The sequence below is a fragment of the Dicentrarchus labrax genome, unplaced genomic scaffold (genome assembly GCF_905237075.1).
Source record: "Dicentrarchus labrax unplaced genomic scaffold, dlabrax2021, whole genome shotgun sequence".
Taxonomy (NCBI): Eukaryota; Metazoa; Chordata; class Actinopteri; family Moronidae; genus Dicentrarchus; species Dicentrarchus labrax.
Window position 1 is genome coordinate 9576502 of NW_026136723.1, and position 20877 is coordinate 9597378.

Here is a 20877-nt window from a genome sequence, read left to right on the forward strand (position 1 = left end):
GACAGTACCACAAGTAGACAACTGACCTCCGTAATGTCAGTTAAATAACAAAATCTATCTTAAGTTTGCCAACATTAGCCACCATAAGCTACTGGTCATACCAGACCGAGACAGACTGAATCGGTAAAACCCCCAGGAGCGTGCTCAACTGAGAAAGGGCGTATTTTATGGATTTTGAATTCAACCTTTAATTTGTAAAAATAAGAATGTGTTATTTCATGTTTCAAAAGATCCATAGTTGTGTTTTAAATTGGGGTTTGAGATTTGAGACAATTATGGAGGGAAATGGTGTGGCTGCTCCAGTTAGCTTTTTCTTTATACTTCCATTTGTCTAATACGCAGACACCAAAACAACGTGAAATTCTAGAGCTGATGGAACATCAGCCTTTAAAGTATATCTCTCCAGGGGTGCCCACATAGCTTACCTGGTAGAGCTGGTGCCCCATGGAAGTCTGAGTCCTTGGTACATTGGTTCAGATCCAACCTATGGCCCTTTACTGTGCATCATCCCCTCCCTCTCTCCCCCCTCCCTGCTACTCCTCTGCTGTCACTATCCCCCCTTTTTTCCCCCAATTGTTGCAATGATTGGATAAATTTGAGTGATAGGTTTGAGTTGTGTGTCCCTAATCCTTACTTTGCTGCTACTAGGACCCCCCCCCCATTAACCTAGACTACTTTGTAGTGAGAACTGTAATGCAGGGTGCAAATAAGCATAAAGACACATCAATGGGCAGGTAACCAACATTTATTTACCATTATCAACTTTACAGTAAAACCAGTAACATCTGTCAACATTAGCAAAATAAAGAACAGAAATCAATCCAATGTATTTACAGAGACAAAGCTGATTCAGGCTCACACACGACAGATAAACAACTCTGCTTCATATCAAACCGCAACAGTGAACATAGCAAGCTTAAGTGTTCTTTTTTCATAGTAAGGTAAAAATCAAAGTTGTCTATTTTTTTTTTTCTTTAAACAAACAAGTAATAGCTTCTCTGAATCTTTAAGATGGATCTCTATTATACACCACAAAATACTTCAAATTTGGGTTAAAATATAGGAATGTAAAAAGTTGGCGAGTCTCTTAATTTTCTGATTTCATTTTTTTTTTCTATATTCAACAGTCATTTCAAGTGGTGGTGGTGTCCTAGTATCTTATCTAGCTTCATTCCTTCGGCAAGGAGGCATCTTGATCTGCACATTTTTAGGGAAGAGATGCTTTGACTCCATCCATCCTTCATCCGTCTATATTTCACGGTGTCATTAGCTCGCGTTCTAGCCATTAAAATCCATTTTCCGCATAGCGACCAACCCACAGCCTAAAACTCAGTCCAGGTCCACATGTCGAGCAGTAACCAGGAAAGTGATCTAGTGAATCTAGTCTGTCGTCTTGTTATCATGACGAAAAGTGGCACGTCAAAGGAGTCTCTCACATACATGTGTATATATTTACATATACATATATCCATATACATATGTATACATATACACATATATATATAAATATATATATACTCTTAAATTTTCTCTCTCTTTCTTGAAAAACAGTTCACCCAGTTCATTGTGAGCTAAAGGTACAATCACTCTTTCTTTTCAGAGGGAGCGGGGGTCGAGCTGCTCTCCTCTGTTGGTTTCGTGGCCTCGGGGGCCGGAGCAGCTGCCTCCTTGGCCTCCTCCTTGGGGGCCTCCTCTTTAGCCGGCACCTCCTCTGCCTTTGGGGCCTCAGCCGCAGCGGCGGCCTCCTCCTTCACCTCCTTCACCTCCTCCTTCTTCTCTTCCTCTGCAGGAGCAGCAGCTCCATTCTCGGCGGGCTTCTCCTCAGCAGGGGCAGCGGCGGCCGCCGCTTCCTCTTTGACAGCCTCGCTCTTCTTGCTCTTCTTCAGATTCAGTTTGAAGTTGAAGGACTTCTTCAGGGAGAACTTCTTCTTCTTCTTCTTGGGGGTCTCCTTGGCAGCAGCCTCGCCCTCAGCTTTGGCTGCTTCTCCATCTGCAGCAGGCGCCGGCTCAATAGCGTCGCCTCCTGCGCCGGCTTCAGGCTCCTTGGCTGCCTCAGCCGAGCCATTGGTGGCGGCAGCGTCCCCATCGGGCTTTGTAGAGACATCACCATTGGTTTTCACATGTCCATTCTCCTGAAAAAACAGGTTGGCACAAAATAAGTCATCTGCTTCTAAAGCTTCAAATTCTGAAGAAGAAAATCATGTTTTTTTTTAAAATAAACTCTCTGCACATTATGAAACACAAAGGGGGCATATTTTAAATGTGCATTACTCGTTTCTTTTCAGAGCATCGTCGTGCTCATCAATTAACCACCGTGTCGCCGGCTCAGAGGCGACGCCTTGCAGTATCCTAATCAGACGATAGGCGGCGGTAGCGCATCGCAGACCGCCTTGGGTACCAGACAGACAGCGGCTCAACAAAGACAAGACTGGAGCTCATCGATGGAAGAATGAAAACACTTCCAGTTGACGGGGTTTTTGGGTTTTTTTTATACCCAAACAATAAAAACATGTAATTGCTCATTTAATACAATAAATAAGGACAGTAATGTCACTTAATAAGTGTAATTAACATATAATATTGATTTTCATTCATGATAATCCAGTAAGAGTCGAAAGTATCTCATGTATGACTGAATATGACTCATCCTGCTTATATCAAATACAGGAAAGTCCCGGTAAGTTAAATAGGTGTCCAGACGACAGCCAGGCTCGTATTTTACAAAGGGAGGAGTAGTAGACTGCCTACGTGCGCTCGAGCTGCCCCCCCTCCCCCTTTGAGCCTGCCACTGTCAAACACGTTGTGCGGATTTTGGGTTAGACCTCAGTGACAAACACACACTTGCTTTATGTTTGAACTCACCTCGTCCACCGAGATAAATAACAACAATTTTGTAGTTTTTTTTTTTTTCTCTGGGGGGGGGGGGGCTCTGTGACCAACCCATGACAGCGATGCTAAAAGCCCCACCTGACTTGCCCCCCCAAAAAAAAATGTCCTCACATTCAAGTTTTATCAATTCACCGTCGACTAAATGTTGTCAAACTGCTGTTTTCGTGTGAGGAATTCAACTTGTATCAACGTCCACTCATTTCATAGTGAAAGATAAAAGAGTGACAGCGGCCGGGCGGTGTGTAATTACCTGTCCGTTGGTTTTGACAGCCGCAGCATCAGCGGCAGCAGCGTTCCCCTCCGCGGCCACATCTCCCTTGGATGACTGGGATCCCATTGTGTTCGGTGAGTTTAGTTGTCTTGTAAAGCAAATGAAAAAGAAAAACTAAAAAAGAGTGGTTTTTAAGTTAATCCAACCCCAGGTTGAGTTACGTATCCAGCGGTGAAACGATGAAAAGTGTGTTTCTTTTTTTCTTCAAACGGCAGCTACTTCCCCTCGGTTGCTCCTGTGGTCAGACTTATCACCCCGGTAGAGAGAGACCCTCTAAACTCAACACTGGTTGAACGCAACGCTTCAACATACAGCAGGTTCAAGGCGCCACCCGTGGGCGGGACCTGCTGAGGTCTGACCAATCACCGTGCAGTATAAGGGCAAGTCTAGCCAGCTCTGGCCAATCACCCCTGACTCCCTAATTGTCCCCGCCCCTCCAGAGGACCCCCAGCAATGAATGCAATTTAGTTCAACTGAATCTAGTGTTTTTATAGTCCTAAAGTATAAAACCACACTGACAAGGTATCAGCATTAAAGATGAACATGTTTTACATGAAATCCGTTTCTCTATGGCAACTGTGTGTCTGTCACTGTATGTGTGATCAGTTACTTCTGTTTATGATGAGTATTCAGTCAAGGTTGAGGAATATCTACCAAACTTAGGATATCTTAATAAGACAAGAATGAGGACTATTAATTGTTCATTATTACAGCAGTGGCAGGTACAGGTTGCCCCTCTACAGGTTTGAGTATAAGTACACATAGAAGTTGGAGAACACATAACAAATCTGTAATAGAACTGAATGAATAGTTTTAGATCTAGGTCTAGTAACTCTGTTAACTGTAGCAATCTATTTACAAACCATCCAGGTTGACTTATACTTTGTTCTGTAGATTATTTTCTCACAATTAATTTTAGATTAATTTAGACTTTAAAATGTCAGAAAAGTATTTGAAACCCAATAATTGTACATTTACTCTCACTGAAGACTAAGAGAATCATCAACTTCTCTTTTTTTTCTTGGCATAAAAATCACATAAATGAAAAATCCATTATCAAAAATGATGCAGATTAATTTTCTGTTGATCAACTAACTGTTGAATCACCTGAGGGTTTCAGTTCTAGTTCCATCTGATCTCAGTTCATGGCATGAGGTAATGCACTCCACTGTGACAGTTTCACTTTTGAGTATCTCTCCAGTCAGCAGGGAAGTTTCTGAGTCAGTCTCCTTTGCTTTCAGTATCACTAAAGACACCCACGGTTACACGTTTTAAATCCCAATCTGATTTAACACCTGGAGTTTCAGTAAAATCTATCACCATTATGAATGATTACATAAGCAACATGTTTTCATATAGCAAATGTTGATATTTAAAAAATGGAAAAAAAAACAGAACACATGCAACCATTTTTATGAGCTGTTGCAAAACTGTTAGCATCGCAATGATAAATAATAAGTGAATCAAAATGGTCATGAGATGGTGGTCGCGGTCTGTTAGAAATAACTGCGAAACAGGACACGAATTGTGACTAAATGTACAGGTGAAAGGTTCAGTAAGAGATCAAAAATCTGGATTTTAAAATGCATGTTGTTGAAGAGTGTCTTCCTCGTCTCTGTCTATCTGTCGCCGCCAGTAGGAGCAGCTGAACAGTCAAATGGACCTACTTTTGTCATACAATGGTGAATGAGGGTTTAATCTATTGTTCAGTGTTGTGCTCTCATGTGGACATGGGACACATTGTTTTGGTGATCTGACCTTAGAACAGCATCAGTGTTGGGACTAATAGCATGTCACGCTGTCTCCTCATGGCTCCATGACTAGATTTGTTGTTCACTTCCGCTTGTCAACAACATAGCAGGAGCAAAATATGTCAATGTGATGATCATGCACATTTTCTCCCACACACATTCCTCGCAACAGCTGTTAACACAACGCTAAATCGGTTATGGGAGGAAAATACTTCAGTGTTCAATGGCACAAATGATCTTTACTGCGACCAATCAGCCTAATTGATTTTGCAAGACTTGGGAACACTGGAATGCGTGTCAGCAGCCTGTCTTGATGCTAGATCCACCAGCTCTCCACTTCACGTCGTGTAAGTTAATCAAGTTCATCTGAATCAGAATACAACAGAAACGAAGTTACTCTTGCATACTAGCCACATTATATCCTTTTTTGTTTTAAGCGTTTGCAATGCATCTAAGACAGCTATGCAGGTATTTCACAGCCCATTTTATTAATGTGGTAAATACCACTTTATATAAATGCCATTTTCATGTCTGTATTGATGGGAGTTCTCTTTTGGATTTTGTTCACATCCATTAGGCCAGTATAGGTCAGTAAAGGTAATTATAGTTAACTAAATCTAAACTAAAAACGGAGGTGTGAAAGAACATGTTAGTTAACTGAAATACAAATAAAAACTAGACTTTAGAAAAGTGAGTCAATTACCATCACAAAGTGTTCATTTTATAGGCTATACCTATTCTGAACTTGTTAAATCTTGCTCCTGACAAATACCCCACATATCCCTATTAAAAAAAACTGAAACAAGAACTAGGAATGAAAGTGAATTGAAAATAAAAGTTAAAAGAAAAAGGAAATGAAAATAAAAGTTATGAAAAAATATAAAATGATAGTAACTCTGACAGTAGTAGTAAGTGGACAAATGAACAACGAATGTGAAAACCTGAACATTACACTCATTTGTGATTGCTCAACATCTTACACAAAGCCACTGACATTAAAGGAACAATTTGCTTGAGTTACAGTTTCTTGCATATTTTACAGTTAGAGGAGAAGATACCACTATCATGTCAGTATGATAATTTCCTTATCCCCATAAGCTTACTTTGTGAAAGAAGCAGCTGTAAAACTGTGGACAGATTTTGTTTGCGCCACAACCCAAATCAGAATTTCCATTAACATTTGGAAAGTTGCCAAACTGTTGCCACAAAGTTGAAAGCACACTATTGTCTGATATTGTATGCAATAGCATTAGTTTACCCTCAAATTGGGACTAAGGGGCCTATAGCCAAAATTAGGTAAAACTGGGCCTAGACTAAAGAGTACACAACCATATGTGGACAAGGCTGTCCACTTATTTTTGGCCAAATTGTCTACCTTGAATCGAGTTGAAAGTGTGCGTATTCCTTGGAAGAAAAGTGTCAGAAAACCTAAAGGATATGGACATGCTGATAGGATGATGCTTATGTTAAGGTGAAGATATCTTAAAGTGAGCAGATGGAAAACAAATTGTTCTTGTATTCACAAAAGTCCATCATTCTTACCCTATTTCACAATTTAAAGAAGCAGCAACACTTCAGTAACGTAAAAACAATTATTGTGGGGAGTTCTAACTGCTTTCATTGCTGTATTTGCAGGACGTGACTTTTTATATGCATCTAAATGTGATAAAACATCAATGCACTGTGCATAAACTCTGCTGTCGTCGAATCTTGGATGTACTGCAATGCATCAGACCCTTTCTAGTTCCCTTCACTCTGTGTTACTCTGTGGTTTGCCCTCGCTGTGCTCGCTTCATAGCAGTCACACTGAGAGGACAACCTTTTCTCACACACATATCACGCTGTATCTATCTAGCTGGCCTTGTAAATGTCATAATAATGTGTCCACTGTGTACTGTGGAATGCCTGGCACGCTGGCCCTCCCGTCTCCTCAAGCCATCTTCCCCTGTGAATGGGCTTCTTCAGCCTGCCTGAGGTAACTCAGCCCTAGGGGGGAAGGCGGCGAGAGAGACGCAATCATGTTTAACTTTTAGAGATGGAACTACATCAAGTGCTCCTTTCTTCTTCTTCGAAGAAAAACCCCAATCCCTGTGTGACAGCAATGATGACGGTGTTGACGGCAGTGACGAGGTACAGGCTCATCATCTCCTCATCGCTGCACTTGACGCTTCTCTCTGTGCGTTGTGTGTCTGTGTGTGTGTGTGTGTGTGTGTGTGTGTGTGTGTGTGTGTTTTCACATGTGCATCTGTGTGTTATGTGCATATAAGGGAAGCATTGTCATGGGACCAGTGAGCGTCAGGAGGTGAAAGGCACAGAAGAGCGATCCCTCACACATAGACACACATTATGCACCCTCACACACACACACACACACACACACACACACACAAAGCAAGGAGGGCATCAGCTGTGACAGAGTTCATATAGATGTGCCGAGGGTTGGAATGCAGAGAGGAGGAGAAAAAAGGAGGAGGGGGGCTTCTGATCTGTATGATAGAGCCGCGGCCTTAGATGGAAAGAAAGGGACAGTGGGGGAGAAAGAATACAGCCAGAGCTAGACGCTGTGACTGGCAAAAGAATGATAGCTGAATGATAGCTATAGGTGTGGCCACGGGATGTGTTAAGATGTCATCCAACAACAGTTAAAACCCCCCACCACGTACTGGGAATGTAAGAATCATATTTATCGATTCTTACAAGCCAGTTTTAAACCAGTGGTTTACTAAATCAGGTTGCACCATTAAAACTTAAGCAACGTCTTAGCAGGTAAAGGTTTCTAGGACACATCAAAAGCATTTTGCATTAAGGAAATGAATGTTGGGGCCAAGCGACATTAAACTTAACTGCTAATTCTTTGAAAATGTAAGTATGACTCTTTTTCATTTATATGTATACATATAAATGTGTGTGTTTTAGGTTGTAGCAGCTAGTAGTATTCATGTAGTTTATACCGCATGCAAAATATATGATTTGATCATTCAGTTTAATATTACTGGCATAACATTTTTTCATGAAACCACCCCTCACTCCTGGCAGTTAGCAGTGTTTGGAATAACTCATCTCTCCATAATTACTAGTTTGTGTGGAACTTAAGAACAGCTGCAACTGGTCAAGAATAATGATCATAATTCTTATCATACTCACATGTGCCTGTGTAGAATCTGATCAAACTGTATTGTCAATTCATGTTGGTGGCATCATCGTATCTTTTTCAAAACCACTGCATGAATCATGGACACATTTTTCAGTGGCACGCTATGTTGGTAAGTAAACAATCAATGACATTTAACTTCCGTCCAAGGAAGTCACCTAATCTCTGGTGGCTGTGTGTTTCACTGTGAGTGCTGGTGCTTTCCAAACAGGCTGTAGTGTGGGTAAACAAGAAGTTGGGGAAAGTATGATGTCATTCCAACGAACCAATATGAAACACATCATTTAGTTTTCATAACAAGACTAGAATGATTAATAATTGAGGGATTTAAGTGAAGGACAATTTGTGTTCTGCAAATCAAAAGGTTCGGGGTGAGTGTTCATGGTTTGCAAAACTGAAGACATTAACTCCCTTAAAGCTTCAAATGAGCAGATATCAGATTAGTTTCTCAGCCTGAACTAGTCATTCACCACCAATCACCTCAAACCGGAAAAGGATTAGTAGGAACTTGTTACCTCATTGGAAGTCTAATTGAGCCAATCATACCCTATAACTTTCTCCATCGCTTGCTGTCATGCCATGCTTAACTGCTCAGCCCCAGGGGTTCCTCCAAGTGGTCCCACGTTGTCCCTGCCCTTTGACCCGGCCTACGACCACCCTTTGATCGCATGACTGGAGGTCGTCCCCTGAGGATGGTCATACAGCTTTGCCCTGATCGGTCTAAGAATCCTGACTTCGTCTCAGGGTTAATGTTACCTGCCCCGTGTCTGTTATCCCGTGGCAACTGTCATTTGTTTTCATGTCAGCCCACCACATAGCTACTTCTTTTAAGCTATGTGTGATCCCAAAACCCCACCCCCTCACTTTCTTTTTGTCTGGCTTGCAGTCAATGAAGCTTTGTGTATATATTCCTGGATGTTGGGCTGTGGGTGAGCTCAGTCTCCCAATAGCTCCATTGTTCTACGCTTCATCACCCTATGGATGAGCATCACAAGTGCGACTGGAGGGGTAGAGAAGAGGTAGCACAGGGCGGGTAAAGACAGTGAACGAAAGAGACTGAGCGGACAAAGGCGTCAGTGGAAACTGAGCTGATCACTGAAGAGAGTAAAAGTTCATGAATGACTACTTCCTGGTACTATTTCTGGATGTTGCCATCACAAACAAATATATTATTTTAATGTTTAGATAATGATGTCCATTTTTTTTAAAAAGCATACAGTCCCCGCCCTGGATTCTAATCAGCAATTTTAATTAAAGTCAGCCTGGCTGCATTCAATATCTCTTAAGTGCTCGCTCAATCATATGAGCGCTGACTCCTGGACCTCGCGGAGGGACAATAGATAGCATATGGCTAAGCGTTTGAGCTGACAGATGTCCATGCTGGACAAATAGAGAGCAGGGACAAAATAATCATGACTTTAGCTTTCAGCTGCCGGAGTGGCCTAGGGGTCAGAGTTGGGGGGCGAACAACAGTGGGTGCAAGGAAATGGGGAGGTGGTGTGTTGTAGTACACCAGTCCTGTTAAATATCAGCTAAGTAGGTCACATTGATATGTTGTCTTCAGTGACAAAGAAACAGTTTGACTTCACAGCAAAAGGTTTCAGTATTGACAGATAAATATTAAGTAACAAGGCCATACAGTCAACAACTAGTTTCAGACAAGTGTTTGGGACTTTCCAATTACAACTCAAATAGACTACTACTGTCCCGTTGGATCTCCCTTTCAAGCATAGTCATAACATATACTTTCACTTTCTGTCCACTTCATGTTTCCCCATCTATCAGTGATTTATGGTCAGAGAGGGGGAAACCCTGTGGGGATTTCCCTAGAGAAGGTGTGTGCATTACAATTGTAAATACTGTCATAGAGAGAAGGCGTGCTGTCTTTTATGAATGCTGAAGTATTTTTTTTAAGCAGCATGAAAATTTCCTGTACTTTTTGTGTATTAGTATAAGCCTTGATTTTGAAATAAGCCGACATTTTCAGGAAATAAGGTATCATTTGTCCTAAATGTGGAATTTCAGCCTCGCTGTTACTCACCAACAAAGAAATTACCAGACTCAGCCTCCCAGTCTGTCTTTGTCTAACATACTGTACATATACACACACACACACATGCATAGACACACACGCCTGGCACATGCAGCACTGGAAATGGTGTCAGCCCAGTATAAATCCCTTTTGACATATGAGCATGCCAGTGACCTTATTACCATGACAACAGTTTCAACAGGATAATAACGTTGTGGCAATGCTGACACAATATGACACAACAACGCGGACACTTATTGTGCGATGTGTTGCTGAGAGGTGAACCACTCACTTTTTATTTTCCCCTTCTTCCTTTCCTCTCTTGCCTCTTATGGTTCACGTCTTTTTTCTTTATTTGCCCTGATTTCCTGTGTTTCTCTGTGTGTGTTTGTGTGTTGGGTAATGTGTAATGCATTTGGAAAATTCACTTATATGGAAAAGTCTTTGAGCTAGAGGGAAAAGCATAAAAGCATCCTTGTAGCAGCTTTCAAAATAAGATTGATACAAAGGTAGGTCAGGCCTATCTCCCGGCTTGTGAGCTCTCACTTCCCCAGTGTGTGTGTGTGTGTGTGTGTGTGTGTGTGTGTGTGTGTGTGTGTGTGTGTGTGTGTGTGTGTGTGTGTGTGTGTGTGTGTGTGTGTGTGTGTGTTTCAAATCTGTGTACACCCACGCGAGAGTCCTAAAATAAATGCTTCTTCTTTCATACATGTGAGCGCATTCAGCAGAACTGAACAACACATCCACCCCCTCCCTTTTCCCTCTTCTGCCTCCTCCTCTCTCCTTCACTTTCCTCCATCCATCCTCAGAGAGACAGACAGAGAGAATGTTAGAGGAAAGTAGGGGAATGGGAAGACCAGGAGAGAGAGAAAATTGGGGTTTCGCATTCTATTTTGACCAGAAATCTTTCTGTCTTTCTGTGTTTATCTCATGAATGCATGGAGGGCAGGCAGCTTCGAAGAAAGGGAGAATAAAATAGGAGTTAAAAGGAGACTCTGCACATGTGAAATTCTTCTCATGACATCCCATCAGTGAAAACTGTTGTATAATGTATTTTGTGTCTCTGGAGTTTGATAGAATAAACCTGATGTCATCATCACATTGAAAGACACTATCTAGTTGCATTATGGGAAATGTGGTTTCCTGTGGTTTGTTTTTTAAAAAAAGGTTCTTGTTCTTGTTTTAATGTGGTAAGCACAACTAGTAGTCTTGGGGTAGACCCAACCAACACTGACTCAAGTGACATCACTTGAGGACATTTCACACAGTTCCCTCTGGAGCCTCAACCTTTTTTCACTCATGCAGTACTCCCCAACATCTTATGTGTAAAATCTGTGGAATTCCCCTTTAAGAGGAAGATATTCATAAAAACATCTCTCACTTTCTGCTACATCCTTTATTTGGTTGAATTATATAATAGGTTTCCTGCATATGGTTGTTGAGTCAAAATCATCCAGATCCCAGCTAATATTGGAAAATGTTGAATATGTTAAAATATTCTGTAGGATCTAAATAAAGCTTTAATTGTCCTCTTGAGCTGCTAATTGTATCCTTCTAGGAAATCAGACCCCTTATATCTTAGTATTACATGATATGTAAAAAAAGTTTTCAAAGCTGAATTGAAACGAGTTTAAAAAAATATGATTTTGGATGATGTTTTGCCACCACCTGCACATTTCCATCTGTCAGATCCACTAATATTTGCACTGACTGCATGCATGCACCTTGGTGGCTGACTTTATTTACACACCTCGTTTGGTGTCATCAATCTGAAGGAATTCATTCAGAACTAAAACATAAACTGCATGTGGACTCATTGTGAACTTAAGTGAGCAGGAGAAGGGAGTGAGTGTAAAAGGTAGGTAGCGGGGGATGGATGGACGGGTGGTGAGTCAGAGGGGAGATGGAGTCAGAGAGAAGAGAGGGAGAAGTGCTGATGAATGGGTTGATGGCACACTGACCCACTAATGTTGCAGCTGCATTGCCAGTGGCTCCTCCTGGCTTAGTGAAACACACACACACACACACACACACACACACACACATGCACATCCACATGCAAATTAATAAGCACTATTGACTGGACTTACTACCCCTCCTCACCAAGGGCTTTTAGGACAGGGTTACTTGTGCATCATGCGCACTTCCATTGTTACACTTTTGCATGTGTGCTGCTGAATTAAGAATGGAAAGTGCACACTGACACACTTCTGACACTTCTGCTAATATCTCTGACTGTCTGCTGGTAAAGGTCATGTAATGGAGGAAGCAGTGCAGTGCCCGCACAGGAAACATGCACCAACTTTGCACAACTTTTGCCCCCCACTGGGATTCTAAATCTGTCAAATGTATTTTGGGGTTAGAATGTCTAATGAGTTCCTGAGTATAGCCTTTTGTCTTGAAACTGTGGGCAAGGGGGAATTGAGTTCAAGTGTAAAACATGTCAGGTCTTTTGGGGACGATCATCATGAGATGTACATGGTGTAGAGTAAAATGTTTTGTGTCGTAGCCTAGTGCAGACAAAAATGTAAAATCTAAATTGTACTGTTTGAGTTACACTCAGTTAAATTCATTAAATCCAATGGTAGAACTGCAAACCCGCCATAGAGCCCAGTATTTCTTCCTCTCAGATTAACTGTTCCTGTAGTTCTCCTCCAGTTCCATTTGGACAGGGTCAGGGTCCAGGTGTTTGCTCTTCCTTTTATGTCCAAGTAGACAGCACTCATCAATCAGAAGCAACTGGCTGCACTGGGTTCTGTGTTCCAGCAGTGTGTAGAGCTGGAGAGGTTCACTTTCTGATGTCGAAGGCAGACTCTCCAAAGATGTCAAGGCCAGCTTTGAAACTGGCTTCTCTTCTTAAAGGAAAAGGGCAACATTTTAGGAAATATTCTTAGTTGTGTTCTTCCAGAGAGTTAGATTAGAGGATTGATACCACTCTCATGTTAGTACGGTAAATATGTAGGAGGTGGTCAGCTTAGCTTAGCATAAAGATGGGAAAGAGCTACCACCAGCGCGTTATATATATTGTTTGTTTAATCCATTCAAAAAACAAAGTGTAGACTTGAACTTGACATTTTTGCACTTCTGTATTTGTACAGATTAAATAAACAGGATATATGTTAATTATACAACTAGAGGTGCTAGTAGGAGGATTTTGTTATATTTGGACAGAGCAGGCTAGCTGTTTCCCCCTCTTTCCATCTTTATGTATTATGCTTGTAGAGACGAGTGGTATCGATCTTCTTGTATAACTCAGCAAGAAAGCGGAAAGAGTATCCAACTATTACTTCAAGTCTCCTGGGCTTCAACTTTAATGAGTAGACATGGGAGAACTGTAAACAAACCGGGATAAAATAAAGATTTCTTTCTTTTTAGAAAAAAAAAGGAAAAAAAAAAGTATCTTCTGTAGAATGTAACAATCTTGAACATTTACCACTGCTCAAAACAAATGAAAACTTTCTTTGGTTGGCACTGAAACCTCAGTGCTGATTTTCAGTCTTTACAATCAATATGTACATTTCCTTATTAGAGTTGAAAATCCTCTGCAACAGCATTTAGGCTATACCGGGACACTTAAATGTAATGCCCCATCTCTATAATGTCTACATTTATTGTTGTTCTTACTATAAAGGAACCAAGCAACCCATTATTCACACCAGTGAGCTTGATCTTGCTGTTGAGGACTCTGTATAGTTAACTTATTAAGTCAATTTGAGAGACTGTATGTAAAGGAGATAAAGATCTAATTAAAAGCTCAACACCTTTCAAGGATCAGTGCTAGCAGTGATAGATGCATCTCGGAAATGATCTTTTATACACAAACATACACCAAAAAACCATGATGACACATATCCCCAGGGAAAGGAATCACACACACCCACACACACAAACACACACACACACACACACACACACACACACACACACAGAGTGCGCGTATTAGGATGTGATGTGACTGAGAGCTAGTGACAGGTCGGTGCGACGACGCTGGCTGGATGTGCACTCTTTCAGGGTGGCTTGACACTGCCTCCCCTAATATCACCATTAGAGATCTTCCATAATGAAAGCACACACCAATGGGATGCCATCTCCTGTCTGAAAAAGAAAATAGGCCAGACAGAGTGTTGAGGACTCAGTGAATGCAGGGTCTTTGTTTGTATTCGTAGTTGTTAGCGCCATAAAACATTTCATCATTTCATTTGGTGTGAATAAACAGAAGAGGAAGGTGAGACAGGTTCTCTGCCGGCCATATGGGGCTTTAGCCTACAGTGCTGCTTACATAAGATAAGGCAGTCAGCTGGTTAGGGGGAATAAAGGTCCACTATGTAAACCCAAGACATCAAACCACAACCGTCCCCAGCCTAACCCAACCCGGGGCTGCAGGGACTGCCGGCAGGTCATATCGTTTCCAAAGAATGTGGAGAATCTGTATCATTCTCATTATGAGGTGAATTTGTTTAGCATGTGGTCTGCGTGACGGTGAGGTAATGAGGTCAAGTATGGGTGATGGAGAAAGGCAGCACTGGAGAGAAAATGTCGACCTGTAGGAAAAGGGCAGTGGCTCTGACATACTGGCAGCCTGAAATGTTACAGCAGCAAGGCTGCCCTTGGCATCACCACGCACACATCGACTTTGCCCTCGCAGCACACCCTCTAGGCTGGCACATGGAGCGATGGGGGGAGGGAGGCTGCATGCCCAAGGATGAGACTAAAAAGAAAGAGAGATCCGGGGATGGCAAGATGGCTGCATGGCTCAGCCTGCCTCTCCTGTTAAATTAAAGACTGTATACGAGCCGGTCTGCTGAACTAGACGCACCGCATGGAATAATTCATCTGCTGAGATCAGAACATCTGTAGCTTCGCCATCAGCAATCACAGACCACGCTTTTGAAAATTCCATATCAAAGAAACACACAACACATATTGGGCAAATCCCAAAATGATTCCTGGTGGATCATTTTTACTGGAAATGCTTTCAAGTCTCAGATTGTGCACCTTTGAAATGGCGCCTAACTGGAATTTGATCTATGCCTTGGGCACAATATGTGCACAGCATTTTTCTTGGGGGGAGGAGGTTTAGCACTACAGGCTGATGATTATATAAATTACAGTAAAGAGAAGTGATATCCAGTAAGCTACACAAGGCAAATGAGTTGGTAATCAGCAAAGACAGAGAAAGAGAGAAGGAGGGGTGTTGTGTGGAGAAGTGTTGACCTAATTCTGCGCAAATGGCTGCTCGTGTGATAGACAGAATTGTTGGTGCTATATATTGTAGTGCATAAGACTGCGGCTGAGCCAGGCTTGTGTGTGTGTGTGTGTGTGTGTGTGTGTGTGTGTGTGTTTCGCCATACTGCTTGAAAATGTATTTATGTGGGTGTTGGGGGAGGAGATACAGTGCTTGCAAAAAGGAGTAAGGGGAGAAACTGGAAACAAATTCATGCATTTAGTTGAACAAATTGAACATTTCAGAAATATAATGGAATTTTGAGAAATGTAGACTAAATGGTGGCAGTACTTATATATAAATAGCAAATTGGATAGCCTATATGGCAGATTTGTATGATTGTCTGCACAACACAGTGGCGGAAGCCACTTTTAACATTAACAAACAAGAGGTAATACAATTTTCAATCGCAGTAGAAGGGAAATAAATAGAACAAAAAATGAATGGAATTTTTCACTGGAAGCACTATAGGCACCCCTTGAAATAAATACCTGTCTGCCTTTTTTTCTCTCTTTGTCTGTCTCTGTTTCTTATTACCTGTCCTCCAAGTTGACAGAATCATACGTGGCACCAATTACTCGGGTCTCAGCCTGTCAACTGGAGGAGAGCAAAGCCAGAGGAAGTCAAAATGACAGCCGAGCATCTCCTTACCCTCCACTGTGGGGTTAGAGGCTCGCACAGTAGCAGGGACACACATCTCTGATCTGAAGTGTGAATCTGTGTGTGTGTGTGTGTGTGGGGGGGGGGTGTCTAACACTAAACCAATACAGAACATTACTTTTTAGCCACACTGGTGGTGTAGGGATGTCAAAAGAAATAGCAATGTTGAGGCCAACATTGGGTCCGCCACTTTGGTCCAGACTAAAATATCTCAACTTCTTTTGGATGGATGATATTGTATAATGCAGCCATTCATGGTCCCCACAAGATGATGATGACTTTTACCTCTAGTGCTATCATGTGGTTCACATTTGTAGTCTCCAAAACTATTGAACTGCCATAAAATCTGGCACAGACGTCCATGTTCCCCTCAGGATGAACTGTATAAACTTAAAGTGATTCCCTGACTTTTAGTGCCATCATCAGGTGAAAACATTTAATTTGTCCAATAGAGAGCTGAGGTGAAAGCATAACTTCCAGATTCTGTTCCAAATAGGCTAATTAAAAATCTGACTAAAAATCCAGCCTTGGAACACAGCCTTGCTCGACAGTATCATGTCATGTGGTTCACGTGGATAAGGACGACAACAATGATCTAATATTGTTCTTTATTCAGTATTTCTGTTTTTAGCAGACTTTAACAAACAGCATTTCCCATAAGCCCTGGACCATTAAGTCAGTTGATGAGTCGAGTGTTAATGAGTGACATGTCTTATGACCAAATACCTGCAAAACTAAATGCGCTCTCATCAGCCTCAGCTATGTGTTTAGTGCTAATTAGCAAATGTTAGCATGCTAACCCACTAAACTAAGATGGTGAAACTGGCAAACATGATAACTGCTAAACATGAGCATGTGAGCATTGTCATTGAGAGCATGTTAGCGACGTAGCATTTAGCTCTGTTAGCATTTAGCTATATTGTTATTAAAGGCATACTATGCAGTTTTCCGGTTTTGTCAAACAGCTACCCCTAGAGTCGCTGCGGAGTACTTGTATTTAACGTTAACTGTCGTAAATACCACTCACCAGAGCCGTCTCTATATACGGCTCTGCGTCTCTGCACTCACGGCCTGATCCCCTCCCCCCTGTATACCGGTACATGTTCAGTAGGATGGAAGTGTCGGATATCGAACAGGCAAAGATAGACTCCGAAGATGTCTACTGACCAGGTAACGTCTGAGTGAATGCCTGCTAGTGTCTTCCATTGAGGCTGCTTCTTATGTCGCTGATGACGTTGCGCCGTAAAGCAAGGCGTGATTCTTGCAAGATTTGGCGGGGCGCCACCTTTCAGACTTGCATTGCTGGTTCTGCCAGTGGCGTCCCTCTCCTGCTTTGCTATCGGGATGATTCGCTGTACTACGAGTTCGTTTACCATCGAAATGACTTCGAAGCTGTTATATTAAGGTAAAAATCTTGCATAGTGTGCCTTTAAATAGGCATTTGCTAAACTTTCTGACCAAATCTAATATGCTAAAAATGATTGAATTGAATCGATTTAATTAGATTTTTTATATCATCGGTCACAGATTGCTTATGGAAAGGTCTTAACCCGATGTGAGCATAGTGCAGTATTTTAATTGGATTCCACATAAGTAACCATTAATATGTTTTATTACCACTGTTAAGGTGGACTTTAGAGCGGCATTATCTTAACACTACTGCAGAGGCTTTTCCATCCTGCCAAGAATAAAACCTGATGAATTGTAATTGTGTTGCAATAAAGTTGTCAAATGAAATGATACGGAATATCAGCACAAAACATCTGCTATTGGCAGTCTCAGCACTGGTCATAAAAAGACATTATTAGTATTACATCACTGCGTTTTGTGTCAACATGTGTGAGCCTGCATCAGAACATCTCTGCATCCTTCATTGCAATGGTTGTAAAGCACCAAAGTGAAACCAAACAAATGCTTTTGCTTTCCAAATGAGTGTCTATTTTTGAAGTGCATCCACCAGAAGTGAAGGAACGGCCCTGATCTGCTGTCAGCAATCAACAGATGGCTGATTAACATTTCCAAATCTGTAGTCAAACTCTGGAATGAAATGGGGAATGATTGGAATTCAGCGAGAGACTTTATCTGCTCACACACCATTGAACAGTCTCTTTCTCCCTCTTTTCTCTTGCCTTTCCTTCCTTTGATTAGCAAGTAAAACATTATTCTGATGGCTCATTGATCGCCTGGGACTTTTACACAGATAGACAGTATTTATGGCTGTGTGCCCGTGGAAAAACACACTCGAGAGCAGCGCAATTTACTTCTCCTTTCACACTGCTACCTCCTTAACACACACTTTCTCTCCCTACGCTGCCACTTCTCCTTCTCCTCCCTCCCTCTCTTTCTCTTTCTATCTCTCTATCTCACTCACCCTCCTCCATATCACTTTCCAATCAACTAAATTCCCCTGGTACAGCTGAATAATGTGTCATCATTCACTACAGCAAGTGCCTGCACGCGCACGCGCGCGCGCGCACACACACACACACACACACACACACACACACTGGTCCTATCCTATAATGTCATTATGGCACCCACTGAGTCAAATTACACTGAATCAATAGGTCTTGTTTATCTGTTGGGGGGCCTCCCTGCTCTCAATTACAGCTCAGGGGAACATCTAGGGAGAGTGTGTGCGCGCGCATGTGTATGTGAGGTCACTTTTGAGATGGCCCCGGTGTTATCAGCGTGCCTCTACGTGACCCTCCATGTAAAGGAACTGTTGCAAGCTCATGTGGACAGTCCCTTTGCTGGCCCTGCATAGGGATGACAATAACAACATCAATGCAGATATTGCCAATAGCCAGATAAGCAAATTGACTCCCTGACTGTCTTAATGAAAAGCCCATTGAGATGCAGCCCGGCATCTGAGAAGCAGCACACAACAATGAGGTGAATGTTAATGACTTGCTGTTTTGACTGCAAGGTAAACAGCACCAGTCCGAATACCTCTTAGCATTCATTCTGCCACATTATCACACGGCACACAATGCAGCTGTTATAGGATCCAGTGATAAACATTCCTGGAATCAGAGGCGTTGTTTGCTAAACACGGTTAACACGCGGATGATGCCAGCAGGAGGGGTTGTTCTAAATTAACACATGGGTGGGGTGCACAGGTAAAGATTCAAATTTTTATCATTCTTATGCCATAAAAATGACTGATTCTGATTGACTCTTTTGATTCTAATACGAGAGATATCGACTTTATTGTAGTCAGGTCAATCCCTGAATATTAACTAATTTGCCAAAATGACTGCAAAACCTGATATAGACGTAATATGTGGTAAGTGGAATCATGACTAACTGTCGACTGGCAAGATATTATTCAGTCAATGTGAAAAATTATAAGACATAGTTCACTATTAGCTTAGAGGCTTAGCAACATGGCAAACCTGTTTTTTCATATCAGTGGATATCAATATATATATTTTAGTGTTTATCATATATACTCTGTCCTGTCCTACACAATGTCAACTTTGTACCATATCAGTTAACTCATTTTATTGACAAATGTATTGTGATCTCTCCAGAGGCATTCTGGGTGGGCTGCAGTGATTGACAACCGAGGTGATAAACCCCTCCGATGGGGGGTCGGTCAACCCTTGTGTGGACACTTTCACAGACAAGCAATTAGCACACTGAATACAGACCAGGCAGCCAATTAGAGCACTACTGTTAAGCCCCCCTGTATGTAAATTAGTCCAGGAATTTGCAGAAAAGCACTCAAGTGCTGCTGGAGATGGCTAAAGTATCGTCAGCAGAGCTGAAAAATGAATGCAGATGTAATTAGGAAGCTGCAGAAAGCGGAACAAGATGAGGAATATATGTGTGCTTAAAAGAGAGAAAGCAGAGTGATAAAGGGAGGGGTTGGGAGATTAAGAAAGAAGAAGCAAGGCGAAGGACAAGAGGGTGAGGGGGTGGAAAAAGGAGAAGAAGAAGAAGAAGAAGAAGGAGAAGAAAAGAGAGAGACTGGGATGAGACCAAATGCTGGCCCACATGAATGTTTCAGAGACGTAGTGAAACAGGCCTCCAGTCACCCTACATACACACATAACACAGCTCGCTGTGTATTTATAGGGCATGGTGTGTTTGAGTGTGGGACTGTATGCAGGTGCAGACTCTAGGCATTCCATTTGATCATATAGATGAGATTGTGTGTGTGTGTGTGTGTGAGCGTGCATGGGAGGATAAATTCAGCTGCAGAGACTTGATGAAAAATCCTGCGATGTGGTGAATCTTGTATGGGATCACGCTAGCACACTTGATCACTTGAAAGACGTGTCATGGCTGATCGTGGCGTATGCGACACCTCTAACACCTCTGAGATGTGCACACACATACAGAGCGCTCCTTCCCTCCCTTGGGTTTTCAGAAATTCATTTATTGAAGCCAACTGCACATGTCCCAACCAAAATGTATCTTTTTTATAAAGGCAGCATATTATTGTATGGTTGTGTATGGTTGTTTCTGTCCGTGGTTGGCCAGTGATGCCTGTCATGTCATTAGTTCATGTGTTTAGCCCCTCATCACATATACTCATGTTGGGTAATCTCAGCATGTCACACTCAGCTGCTTGACTGGAGCCGTGGCTTAGCGGAGACTGAGTATATCTGTGGTAATGGGATTGAGCTCATGATGGTAAATCCAGTCACATCAATGGTATTTCCTCCTTTTAATTTTCTATCAGCGTGGCCCTTTCTTTTTTATTATAACTGTAACTGGCAAATATGTTATTTGGTTTAAAAAGAAAATCTTGTAAAAATGTTTCCAAGTGATATGATCTGCCACAAGATAACTCATTTGTTTGCAGTGTTTTAATTACTATGTTTTTAAAGTCCAATAACAAAACAAAAAAAATGCTTATCACTCACTCCCTTACATTCAGGAAATGTGATT

General features: G+C 41.9%; 1 protein-coding gene across 1 annotated transcript; it reads right to left on the bottom strand.

The window, feature by feature from the left end:
- Positions 1 to 727: 727 nt before the first annotated feature.
- Positions 728 to 3449, bottom strand: marcksl1b (MARCKS-like 1b). The gene is made up of 2 exons (XM_051390441.1): positions 3140 to 3449; positions 728 to 2132 (listed from the first exon to the last, which is right to left on the bottom strand). The coding sequence occupies exons 1-2, from the start codon at positions 3224 to 3226 to the stop codon at positions 1584 to 1586; spliced, it is 636 nt and encodes a 211-aa protein (XP_051246401.1). The 5' UTR covers positions 3227 to 3449; the 3' UTR covers positions 728 to 1583.
- Between the last annotated feature and the right edge of the window lie 17428 nt (positions 3450 to 20877).

Coding starts and splice junctions, on each gene's coding strand:
- marcksl1b (XM_051390441.1), bottom strand. CDS start 3,226: ATGGGATCCCAGTCATCCAAGGGAGATGTGGCCGCGGAGGGGAACGCT. Junction 2,133..3,139: donor CTGTCAAAACCAACGGACAG/GTAATTACACAC, acceptor CTGTTTTTTCAG/GAGAATGGACATGTGAAAAC.